The sequence below is a fragment of the Diachasmimorpha longicaudata genome, chromosome 1 (genome assembly GCF_034640455.1).
Source record: "Diachasmimorpha longicaudata isolate KC_UGA_2023 chromosome 1, iyDiaLong2, whole genome shotgun sequence".
In the NCBI taxonomy this organism is placed as follows: Eukaryota; Metazoa; Arthropoda; class Insecta; order Hymenoptera; family Braconidae; genus Diachasmimorpha; species Diachasmimorpha longicaudata.
In genome coordinates, this window is record NC_087225.1 from 8,023,262 (window position 1) to 8,035,651 (window position 12,390).

Below are 12,390 nucleotides of genomic sequence, written 5' to 3' on the forward strand. Positions count from 1 at the left end.
GTTCGGACCCCTCCGCCCCTTCACCTTCCGCTCTCGTGTGCTTCTCGTTGGACGCAGCACCAGGGCGGAACGTACAGAAGAATCCTACCGAATATAAACTGAATTCAGTTCAAAACTCCCAGTGAAATTGCCTTTCGGGCGGCCACAATTTCATCAATCCGGCCCAAATTGATGGGATCCTGGAGATTTTTTTTCAGCACCATGACAAACGATGAAGTTGACCAAGTAAGGAAGTAGTTTAATTTTTGTTTTTGATCATTTTGTATTTCATACCTGCGCTTTTTGGGATTTTAGAAGTCAGTGACAGTCAGAATTCCTCGAGAAAAATGAAATAAACACACCCTTCGTATTTCCGGCGCGTCGAGACACGAGATATAAATAGACTCAGGGCGTGTAAGATGCATTCGTCCAACGACCTATCCGTTGATGGCTTCAACAAAGCTACTTCCTTGACGAGAAATCATGGGAAATAATTTTAAAAAGTCTGTGTCTTTATTTTTCAGGTACTGAAATTTTCACGACGTCCCTGGGATGCAATTTAACCGTTAGAAAACCGCAGTTGGAGGAGGATGCAAGGCCAATAACCGGAGGGACTCTGCCAGACCGAATCCCCATGGAGAACAAAAACATCTGCCTCTTTAGATCTCTCGTGATTCTTTTGAAAATCCTCGTCTACTTTGTTTTTTTTAGTTTAGAAAATGCAACTTCATGCAATTAAACCGGGGGGGATTTGTCGCAAGGTTTTTTCTTTTTTTTTAGCCCAGATCGACTGTCTTGGGATGCAGGCGGGGGTTGAATATTGCTGTTTACTTCGTGGAACGAAGCATCAATTGAATTTAGTTTATCGGGGAGTGACGTCACTCCGGCACCGAGCGAATACCATTTATGGCGGTGAGGTCATGCCGATGAAGGATTTCTTCGGGTTTTCTTGGTGATACCCACGCGACGACAATCGCTCTATTTAGGTTTTTTCAAGTCTAGGGGATTTATTTTGAAGCAGAGGCACTTGTAGAGGACAATTTACAATGAAAAAGTATATTTCAGTTTCGAATGTCAAAATTTACTGTTAATCACATTCAAAATTCGATCGAGATCCACGAAATGTTTATTTTTTTGGCAGTCCTCAATTCATGCTCATATTGTTATGTTGAATAACAACAAGTTTTGACAGAAACCGACAAGACGTTTCCGATGAAACTTATTGATAAAAATTGTCGTCATTCGTCATGAAGTTTTTCGTTTATTTGTTTTATTTCATTCAAATGTCCCCATGAATTAATCGATCGTTAAAGTCCCAGAAACGTTGGAAACCTCGTTAAAATGTTTTTCTCGAAACGATGTCAATGACATTAAAGTCAAATTAAAATTCACTTTCAAACGAATGACATTTTTCAATCTTTCCGGTATGACATCGAATTAAAGCTCTGTTTCAATTGGAAAATGATAAAAAGATAAAATAAAATGTGAAAAGATGTTCTATGAAAAAACTCCAAGTCTTTTTCCTAATTTTAATTATTTAATTACCACCTATTGATTTTGTTAAATAACATTGGCTGCAGTCTACTTCTGCAGTTTCGACTCGCCCGTGTCTTTCTTGCCCAAACAGTCTCATTAATTGCCGGCCGTGGCTATTCACGTATGGCAAAAACGAGTTTCGATAGGTGCAGCAAGAATCCGCCAAATAAGGCAAGAGAAACCATGACGAAATCGCTGAAGGAGAGTAGGCCGAGGGATCATTCGCCCACGACGAGAGGAAACCGTGTCTAAATGACGTCTAATGGAGGATGTGTACTGGAGACAAAAGCATTGTTTGTACTCAATTGCTGGTTTAGAATCTGATCTGATGGTTCGTCCAGACACCCGCCCACAATGAGGTATTTCAAATTCTCATTCAACTTCATCAGCAATAACTTCCTCACTTGTCTACTAATTCATTTCTGGCATCATATTCTTAAAAATTGCCTCTTTATTTTTCAAAGTAATTTAACATGAATTTTGTAGTCACACTTTAACAAAAATCTAATGAAAAGACAAGTTCACGGAAATTTGAGTCCTTGGCCTAAAAAAGTAGTTGCAATGAGAATTTTTACCATGAGAAAAGCGAAAAAAATATACTAAAAGAATGGGTAAATGCAATGGCATAAATTTCCCGATCATTATTTTACAAAAATATGGCGCTAAACGCAATGAGTTTAATAAAAATTAACTATGCCACAGAAAACTGCAATTTCTAAGGATAGAAAGTAAATAAATGAATAAATTTGAAGAAATCAGCTTTCAACAACTAATAATTGAAGTAATAGTTTTTTTGTACAATGGAATGCAACAAGAACTACTTCATCCGATAAAATAAATCTCCACATCATCCTCGTCTCCCCGCCATGCTCCAATCGCTCACTAGCTGGACCATAACGGATATACGGTACCTCAAACTGAAAAAAAAACTCCTTCTATTCACTCACAGTATTTATTTCAACATTCAACTGACAACAATATATATGTACAGCTTTGCGTATACATAATTTTAATTGTATAATAGGTTTATTCAATTATGTATTATCGCTCCAGATGAATTTCTATAATGTACGTATAAATATGCGTCCTGTAGTAGATAAATAATCAGTAATTCATCATTTATAAGCTAGTCATTAGTTCTGTCACCAGTAACAGAAATTAGAATTCTTCATAAGCAACGGCACATTATCCTCTCAATAATAGTATACTCTAAACATACCACGTTAAATTATCCAACTTATTGTCCTTCGCCATTGAATTACGACTCAAGATATGTATAACTAACATATGAATAACAACTTCTCTTGCTCACATCGAAAAAAAATTTTATTGTCCAATTTTTACGTCAATTTACCGAACTAATGTACTCGGGGAAATATTTATGAACAACTTCAAAGGCCTGTTATCCTTATGTTTTCTCTCGTTTTACATGCCTATGAGAATTATTGATACTGCAAATTGAATACACTAATTATCCTCAGTGTGCGCATGAAATCTTAAACTATTTACAATCTTACTTTATTACTTTCTACGAAAAATTACCAGATGTCTAAGGAGAACTCTATAGGAACGTCTTCAAGCAACACAATTATTTGATTTGGTAATGTCTATGGATTAACAGTAGTAGTCCTTTCGTGTCGATTATTCATTGCTCCAAAAATTGCGCTTTTGATATATTTTTCTTCACATTATTTTGTGTGTTTCTATATGCGCGAAAAAATTTCATCGGTAACTCCAGCGAATTAAATGGAAAATTATATCATTTCACAGACGATTTTATTGGGAAAAATGGATTTGCAGAAATTAATCAGTGGGAATATAAGTACTAACTCATTTCTCTATCAAGAAATTTCCTATCGGAATTCGTCTGAAATTTTCCAATTGTTTCTTTCATTAAATTAAATGGGAGAATTGAACGAAACTTAATAGATTATTCCACTAGAAATCCATCGGTTCTGTCTGAGGAATTCGCTGGATATTTTCATGAAAGTTTTTCGCACATGTTATTCGGAATTTTACGAGTTCATTTGTTTGTAACGGAAGTTCAACTATCTCGATCAATTCTTTCATATTATTTTTGTACACACCAGTCTCTTTAATAATCTTAACTCGATATTCAGTTGCATTTGTCGCCTCTGGGTACTTGTATAATTATAAATATGTAACGATCAGAGGATATGTACTGTGTAACAATCAGATATATGTAGGTCTAGATGCGCCTGGTGAGGGAAGATCAATAGCTGAACGGCTGTAGGTCATGTATAACAATCATTAAACAATCTAAAAAAATCGAAAAACACGATAATCAAATCATTCTAAAAAACGCACCTTACGTTAAACCTTAATCACGCGTAATTATTATCATTTCGTTCCGATAAATAGGCCTCAGTTATTTCAAGGTGCTCAAAGTGCAGTGCAATTAATAATAAATCAACAATTATTGTCGTTATTATTCATCAGTTTCTCTTATTGTCTTTAGTTTTTTTGAATTTATTTTTCTCCACAAATTAATCGAAGTTTAAAATGTCTCAAAAATTATAGTACTCGTTGAAATGTTTCTCCTCAAGGATAATGAAGATGTGAACTGGATGATTATTAAGCCCAATGGACGGCCCCTATTCTAAGATTAATACTTCGACTTCGGTGGTTATTTATTTATCACACGAAGTTCAATTGATTATTACGATATACCGCGAGGGTTCTCGATATGCAACGACACCATTCTATCCTCAATCTGCCATTCAATACCTTTTAACGCTTTTTTGGATGGAGAATTCTGCGAAGTGGTTAAACGAACGAAAAAATTTCGTAGAAAAACATAAATGATTCATTCCGATTTTTGTTCTTATTTATGGTAGGGAATAGGCAGGCATCGCTAACGAATTATTTTCACAGCGTAATTGACACGGTTGACCCTACGATAGTGCGAATCCTTCCCTAGGAACGATGAGAAATATCCATCAAGGAAAAATAAAAAAGAAAAATTATGGGGAGCAGACAGTTGCAGTCGAGAGCCATTCAAATTCTCGTTTCACTTGGAGTTTTATTATAATTTAGTCTGGCTTGAGTAGCCTAGACTGGCGGAGGATATTCTAGGTGAGATCTTCGTCGTCATCGTCATTGGGACCACCTGTGGGACAGCATAGACCTTCAGATCCATCACTCCTGATGCAGAAGAGAAGGGTTTCGGCGGCTGTCACCTCGTGGGGAACTATTCCGTGAAATTCTTTCAGGTCCTGAGCTGGGAACCAGGCTTTCTCATTATCATCGATAATGAGAACTCCAAAGAATCTGAAATAGCGTCGCTTAATCAACATTAAAGAGAGATGCGTTCATTTTTTAAAAGAACGTGACAATAGCTTCGAGCATTTCACGCACTGTAAATAACAAATTTGACTTTTTTGAAGGTTTCCGAGCGATGGGGACACGCGTGGAAATTCCAGAATACATCAGACAACATTTTAAATAAGAGGATGTTCGTAAGAAAAATTACCTGAAAACGGCAACCGCTGGAATCCACAAAACTGAAGCACTAATCAGCACAGCAATGAGAATCATGCCCCATGGAGGCCATTCATGCCTCTCAGTGACACCTTTGCTGGGTATCCAGGCGTCGTATCCCGTGCCTTTGGTAATAATTTCAACAAACGATGCTACAAGAATAGTTAACATGGCTAGTGGACTGAGGTACTTCCAGCAGATGAGCCAGTAGAGCCCAGGACGATTGCCCGTCATGAGTTCAATGTCATCGGCAAACCTGTGTCAAAGAACGAATCAATCACGCATCAGGAGTTAATTCTAAGTAATGATGTGGATTCAGTACCGTTTAAGCCCGTACACATAAGACACTCCGATGCACTCGAAGAAGGCAATAATTAATAGGGGAAAGTTTCCACTGAAATTATCGAAGAGAACGAATACGTAGCTTCCAGCACCGTGGGCAAAGGCCATGGAAATTATGCAGCAAATTAGGCAAATTCCACCTGCAAACCGCCAAAATTAAAAGCTAATTCGTGAAAACATTTTCACAATTTTACTTTATTTTTTTTCATGATTTATTTCATAATAATTTTCCGTTTAGCCGGAAAAGAAAACTAAATATGAAATTTTGGAGAATAAAAGGGAATTTTCTTCCAAATAAATGGTGAATCGACAAAATATTTTTAACTATAATAACTTTGTGATTCTGAAGAAAAATCTACAGAAAACTTTACCTGTAAGAATTTCTTTCCTCAAATTAGGCAATAATTTCATGTCAACAATGCTAGTGACAACGCCCTCGAGGGTACCAAATTGCGAATCAATGCCAAGTGTAAATAGCATGAGGAAAAATAGAACAGACCAGAATTGAGCCCCAGGGAATTGATTAATAGCCTCAGTGAATATGATAAAAGCGAGTCCCGTGCCGGAGGCAGACTGCAATAGACAAGTCAATGAATTAAAATTATGTGCCACCAATAAACTCCCTTATTGAATTACTTAATCAGAGTACTCACATTATCGAGCTCCTTCTCAAGATCACACACAGGTAATTCTGGCATAATGATATTATCAAGACTACCATTACCACTCGTTATGTTCAATAAAGTACCCCCTGGGGGCAAGACACTGGGTATTTTATCACTATGCCCGTATATACTAAGTACTGTCTGATTGCGATCGTGCAGACACTGCTCATACACCATTGTTGCTTTGAAACCAATAATGGAGAATACCACGATGCCAGCGAACATCGATGTGAAGCAGTTTGTGAGGCTGACCATAATAGCATCACGATAACAATTATTATTAACTGGATTGTACGATGAAAATGCTATTAATCCTCCAAATGCTAAACCAAGGGAGAAAAATATCTGGGTGCCAGCTTCGAGCCATACTACTGGATCAGTCAGTGTGTACCACTATAATATTGAAAAAAAATTAAATCGTTGCATTAAAAAATTTCCAATATTTCCATCTTGTCGGAAAATAAATGAAACCAATAGGAGATAATATGGGATTTTTACTCTGCATGACTTTCATCTCACAATTGAAATAAAGCTGCCATGATACTAAGTAGCTTAAAATTGTAATAACACATCAAAGAGAATTCCGTCGCCGAGGTAATGTTGGAAAACAAACTGAAGTGTTTCCAACAACAAAGGATTGACAATATAAAATGTCAAGGGAATAGAAATGCTAAATATTCGGAAAAGGAGGAAAAAATAGATTAGAATTTAAAGAAGAGGGAGTACGACATGCATTATTGTCCTTTAGTGTTGTATTCACCTTCGGCGTGAAGAGATGCCGCACCCCGTCGGACATTCCCTTCAACGTGACCCCTCGAAAGAAGAAGATGATGAGAACGATGTATGGGAAAGTCGCTGTGACATACACAACCTTTCCCGATGAGGCTATCCCCTTTATCATACACATGTAGACTAGAATCCAGGCGATAACTAGGGCTATTGCGATCTTCCAATTAAACACCTCAGGGGTGTTGATGTCCTTGGAGATCATCAACGTAGTTCGATACCAGAAATACTGCGTCGGGCTGCTTTGCTGTAGAGTAAAAAGAAATTCAATAAAACCGAATTTCCATTCATTTTTTTATTCTGAAAAAAAATCAACGAAGGGAGGATGTTTCATTATTTACCTGACATTCTGGTTCAGGGGCGTAAGATCCATTCTGAAAGTACTTGTTGGGACATGTGGCCCAAGGTAATTCCGACTGGAAGCTCTGAATAAAAATTTCACTGTATTAAATTCCCATAAAATTACTGAAGGCAAAGCTGCTTTTTTTCACTTTACTTTTCGTTTAAAATTTTTTCAAAAGAACTGGAAAATTTTTTCCGGATTCTTCAACCCGTTCAACACGAAATTTGAAAATGAAACATTTAAAATATTATAATTACTTGAACGAAGTAAAAGAGGCACCAGGCAATAATAGTATTGTAATAAAGTGCAACATTGAATGAGACAACAGCACTGCTGATGCCAATGCCACCCAGAAACGGTGACACCTGATTCCAAACTCCAATAGCACCCTTCCTGAGTCTCTGGCCAATGGCAAGCTCCAAGTAAAAAATAGGAATGCCCTCGATGGCGAGCATAACGAAGTATGGAATGAGGAAAGCCCCTGAAAATATTCACAAAAATGAAAACACCCTATGTACCACAAACACCCCTCTCATATTTATTTCTAATGAACCTACCACCCCCATTTTTCTGCGCCAAATAGGGAAATCTCCAGACATTACCAAGGCCTACGGCGTATCCAACAGTGGCCAATAGGAATGTCAACTTGCTGTCCCAGTTTTCACGCTCGTCCTCACCTGCCTCTGGACGAAATATTGCCTTGCCCTCATTGCTACCCAATTTACTGCCTCCTACCCCACTGGCACCTCCGCCATCCCCCGTGTTCAAACCTTTGCTCTGTAATCAACAGGAGAATGCTAATGTGAGCCAGCGGTTTTACGGATAACGGGATCAATGTAAAAGCCGAACTAGAGTGGATTACAGAGATAACCGGGCGATTTTTTGGAAAAATAAACAGATTCATTGGATTAACTTGAGTTGATTGATGAGAATAGGGCAAGCTATGGCTGCATATGCTTGATCATCTCTTTTCATCTATTTGCTGTCAAAATAGTGGAGAGGGCTTTTTTTCAGTGACAAGGTGTTTATTTTTGGGGCGGGCCAGGGAGTGGCAAGACATTGTTTGTCATTTCATGTTGAAAATGTCAATGAAATCTCTGTCGGCATTTTTTGCTCTCAGGGTTTCTATTTTTATTGTATGTGATAATGATGTGCCAAACACTCAAACTGTTTTATTATGACATCTTGATGGTTTTGATTTGTTCCTTCATTCAGTTAGGAGATCTCGCTTTTGAAGAAGGATTCGGTAAATAATAGGAATATTACGGTTTTCAAGATGATGAATTTTTCAAGGATTACTTATCTTTAATCAATATTTATCAACTAAATTTTTACCACCTCATTGTGACTGTCATGATATTAGATATAATTATAAGAGCAATGATGGAATTATTTTTTAGGGGAAAAAAGAGGTGTCCAGGATTGCGCAGAGAATTTTAGATGAAATTTGCGAATAAAATTCCAAACCTTGGTATTTGGACTGGAGTCATCGAAACCCGCATTCGTAGCTCCATAACTGGCAGTAGCAGTGGTCTTCCTGCTCTCGACAACGAGTCTCCCTCGCATCTCCTTCATCTCAAGACGATCAACACTCTTCTGTGGCTTGAGATCCCTAGAGCTCTGTCTCCTGACTAAATGAGCAGTGTTCGCCATAATCGCCGAGTACCTCAGCAAATGTGTAACGAGTGAATGATATTCCCTCAGTATCGATAAATGCCATCAAACTGATGAAGCACGAGGGGACGTCGACTCCATCCTGCGAGCTGAGGGCAATCGATTTCTCAAAAAAATGATCGAATTCAGAACTAATCGCTCAAATTGAGGAGTTACTAATTATTATGGGAAAAAATCGGAGACCGAATCGACTGGGAAAATCAGGAATATGAATTCGCAACGGGCGAACCGTCTGACTCTCGTTGGTACGCACTACTGCCCCGAAGAAATTCTTGATTCATCCCTCGTCACCTTGACCTCTCCCACTCCGTCTCGATGAAAAAAAGGAAATAATTCAGAAGGTAGTTCTTATCACCGCGCTATATCCGTTCACCCAGAAAAAAAAACCACTTTGATCTGTCAATATTCATTTCCAAAGCTCGCGGAATAAAAAATGTAAGCCTCAATCCTGAACCACACGCACGAAGAAATTACATCGCAAAATCTACCGAACCCGATGGAGAATCTATTAGATCTATTGATTTTTTATGAGTTTCTAGAGAATTTTATTGAAGAACTCTCCAGCTAGTCTGGGTTTTTCACTTGATGTATTCAATAGAAAGTATTCGCTCAAAAATCAATAGAATTTTACGTCTCTGTTAAATTATTATAACCAGATATTTTTTCAGTTGTATTTCCAGTTTTTTTTCTCAAATTTTTTATTTAAAAAATTCAGAATTAGAGTGAAGTGATCTGTAGGAATCCACTTCACCGAATAAACTTTCAATGAAAAAGAACATGAACTGACTTGTAAATCGGCGAAATTCTCTCAAGGATTTGATAAAACTCTGATAAATTAGTAATAGACTTCTCCACCTTATTTTCCTGCATGAGTTCCTCGCAACCAAGAATAAAGTCTCCACCTACGTCTGACACCTACCCCTTTCCCCCATCTCTGAATTATTCAACTACAAACGATCCAGATAAATATGTAAAAAAACTAGAACGCTGAGTGAGTGTTTCCACTGACGTCAGAGGTTCTAGCCAATCGTCGCGTTGAAAAACTCATCAAGATTATTCACAAGATGTTTTAGTCACGTTAAAGATCACTTTATATCCTCCGTCTCGGGGCAGACCAATCGATAATCCAGAGTCACGAAATGTGGAAAATATTTCGCAATAAAATATTCAGTACGTGAGTGACTCGTGGGTTGAAGGACTTGGGGGTGGGTTCGAGTTTTTCCCTGGGATTTTCTTGGGGATGAAAATTTTAATGAGGATGTTAACATGTACGTAACACTTCGAGCATAAACTTTTAATTGATAAATAAAAAAATAACACTGACCTGTGGGGGAGGGAGGGGGTCAATGCCGAAGATACGCGCGCGGAGGTGCCTTCTCCTTTGGGGCACGAGAGGCTGTTTGCTACTGTCGCACCCTCTAGGATGTTGAATGTAACCTTTTGTCATTTGGGGGTAAATTCAGGGGTTTTGTTCCCGTATGCCACGACGCCGGAATCAATAGCGGGCGCCGGCGCCGAGACGACTCTTTCTGATATTTTTTTTCATGTAGGTGCGACCTTTTGATCATCACGCTGATACCCAATTAATTTTCCCCCTTCAGCAATTTGAAAAGTAATCAACAACAGATTTTTACCCATTAAAATAATTGATTTTCTCTTCTGCATATCCTCCATTTCTAAATGATTTCTTCGTCAGTTAATTAATTGCTCAATGGGCACTGCATCTTGTGAAGTTGACAATGATATGATCAAAGCTCCACTCGTGCAGATGATTTACATAAACAATTAAAAAATCAATGCTCCTAGTAGTTTTGTATTTTTTAAAACCCTAACTAGTTTTGTTAATTACTCAGGCAGTAATTGTTTCATTGGAAATATCTTGGGGAATTCGAGTATTAACTAACTTCAATCGAAAACCCATATCGAATAATGAAGATAATAGAATGAGACTGGAAATTGTCAACTCTTGCAGAACAATTCCATCAGCCCCTGTGAATCAGATTTCCAATGGCCAATTGGAATTAATGGAGTTCTCACTCTTCTCGTTTGTTAGATGAGTTACGTAATACTTGAGAGAAAAGTTGATAATGGGGAGGGAAAGGTGATTGATGGTATGAAATAATGAAAGTGATAACTCGTCTTGGTTGAGAAAAAAATATAAATTTATTGAGATACATTCTGGAATTTCAGCGGATTTTTTCCTTCGCTAGATATTGCGTGAACCCCAATATTCCTGAAGACAAAATACAATCCTCATTATTATCAATAATTGTGGCGGAAAATTAGCACTGAGAGTAGCAGGATAATTACGGTTTAATACTGATCTGTCTCCTTTCCTTCCAACGACGTCAATTAATTCCAGAATTGTTTCGCGTTTCATCTTATCCACACCTTTGAAACTCTCATTAATTTCGTTGTATCTGAAGTCATATGAATAAGTTAATTAGTAGTCCATCGTTTAAATTAAGGGGGACAATATCTTGGGGACTGAGTACCGTTTTTGGTAATAATTTTGGGCATCGATGGCCCACTCCAAGAGAAGGTTCAAGCGAGGTCTGTGCGAAGTACCTTCGGTGATCTCCTTCATTTTCGGATCATCAACGGAGGCCTTACTCCTTACATTCTCCAGTTGAATTAATTTGTTCTTCAGCTCCTGAATATTATAAATCATCAATAACATCAAAATGACGATAATCAGGGTAATAACTGTGAATTAAAAACTGTTAAAAAGCATTCAAAAGTGGAAAATAACCGAAATAGGGTAAAAACCCCGTAAAACCAGGAAAAATTAGCTACCATTAAAGTTAACGACAGCATAAATTACACAACGTAATTGGGTACTTCAACCTTTGGTGTTACCTGATTCAACTCCCCCAGGTACTGAATAGTCTCCCTGACCTTTGAAACCTCCTCCTCCATCCTCACCTCGATTTTAAATCCCAGTCTCTCCCGCACATTCTCGATTCCACAGATCTCTGCATCATCGACCTCCCTGCTGTCAGTAAGTGTCGCCCTCTTCATTAAACATTTCAAAACTACCCCTCCCACTCAGCAAAACAAACAAAAACCCCTAAAGACATCAAAACAATGCCCCGAACGTCATTACCCGGTGCAAACTCGTCGAAAAACGATTAAATAGAAACAAACTAACTTTCAACAGGAACTAATCGTCAAAAAACTGCTTTTAAAGGATCATCAACCGTTATCATTAATCACAAAAATACCTGAAGACGTGCTCCAACTGCTCGGAAAAATTTTTCATCCCCTCGAGACTCTCCTGCACCCCCTGACACCGTTGATCCCACTTCCCATGTATTTTCTCAAGGGTCGAGAAGAATCCGACGAGGGCCTTAAGAAGTTCCTTCTCCATATTCCAACGAGGTTATGGTCGCTTCGTCGCGCGCACGTGGTATCTAGATAATCTTCCGAAAAGATACCCCACCCCTTTAAAAAACATCTGACCATCCATTTCCCGGTGGATCAAACCGATCCCCTGACCCCGGAGGGTGAAGGGGAGAACCGAAACCCCACGTTTTATCCCTCATAATTCTCGTGTCGTAAGTG

At 38.2% G+C, this 12,390-nt stretch overlaps 2 protein-coding genes and 1 long non-coding RNA gene across 7 annotated transcripts; 1 reads left to right on the forward strand and 2 right to left on the reverse strand.

Annotated features, from left to right (window-relative positions):
- Window positions 1-86: 86 nt before the first annotated feature.
- LOC135162900 (uncharacterized) lies at window positions 87-5,061 on the forward strand. The gene is made up of 4 exons (XR_010299036.1): window positions 87-225; window positions 295-393; window positions 504-1,874; window positions 4,923-5,061. It is a non-coding gene; the product is annotated as an uncharacterized LOC135162900 (long non-coding RNA).
- LOC135162765 (sodium-dependent neutral amino acid transporter B(0)AT3) lies at window positions 2,460-10,275 on the reverse strand. 4 transcript variants are annotated; one of them, XM_064121583.1, is made up of 11 exons: window positions 10,151-10,275; window positions 8,620-8,915; window positions 7,710-7,929; window positions 7,410-7,633; window positions 7,151-7,234; window positions 6,784-7,056; window positions 6,012-6,416; window positions 5,730-5,931; window positions 5,339-5,498; window positions 5,009-5,272; window positions 2,460-4,806 (listed from the first exon to the last, which is right to left on the reverse strand). In XM_064121583.1, exons 2-11 carry the CDS (start codon window positions 8,803-8,805, stop codon window positions 4,608-4,610), a joined length of 2,217 nt encoding a protein of 738 aa, XP_063977653.1. In that variant the 5' UTR covers window positions 8,806-8,915; window positions 10,151-10,275; the 3' UTR covers window positions 2,460-4,607. The 4 variants fall into 4 exon arrangements, with proteins under 4 accessions (XP_063977653.1, XP_063977679.1, XP_063977670.1 ...); XM_064121609.1 differs by lacking the exon at window positions 10,151-10,275 and adding an exon at window positions 9,746-10,034; XM_064121600.1 differs by lacking the exon at window positions 10,151-10,275 and adding an exon at window positions 9,682-10,034.
- Window positions 10,276-10,966: 691 nt separating this feature from the next.
- Window positions 10,967-12,346, reverse strand: LOC135166015 (uncharacterized). 2 transcript variants are annotated; one of them, XM_064127932.1, is made up of 5 exons: window positions 12,051-12,346; window positions 11,686-11,818; window positions 11,322-11,479; window positions 11,137-11,246; window positions 10,967-11,059 (listed from the first exon to the last, which is right to left on the reverse strand). In XM_064127932.1, exons 1-5 carry the CDS (start codon window positions 12,194-12,196, stop codon window positions 11,013-11,015), a joined length of 594 nt encoding a protein of 197 aa, XP_063984002.1. In that variant the 5' UTR covers window positions 12,197-12,346; the 3' UTR covers window positions 10,967-11,012. The 2 variants fall into 2 exon arrangements, with proteins under 2 accessions (XP_063984002.1, XP_063983995.1); XM_064127925.1 differs by having other exon boundaries at window positions 11,686-11,821.
- Between the last annotated feature and the right edge of the window lie 44 nt (window positions 12,347-12,390).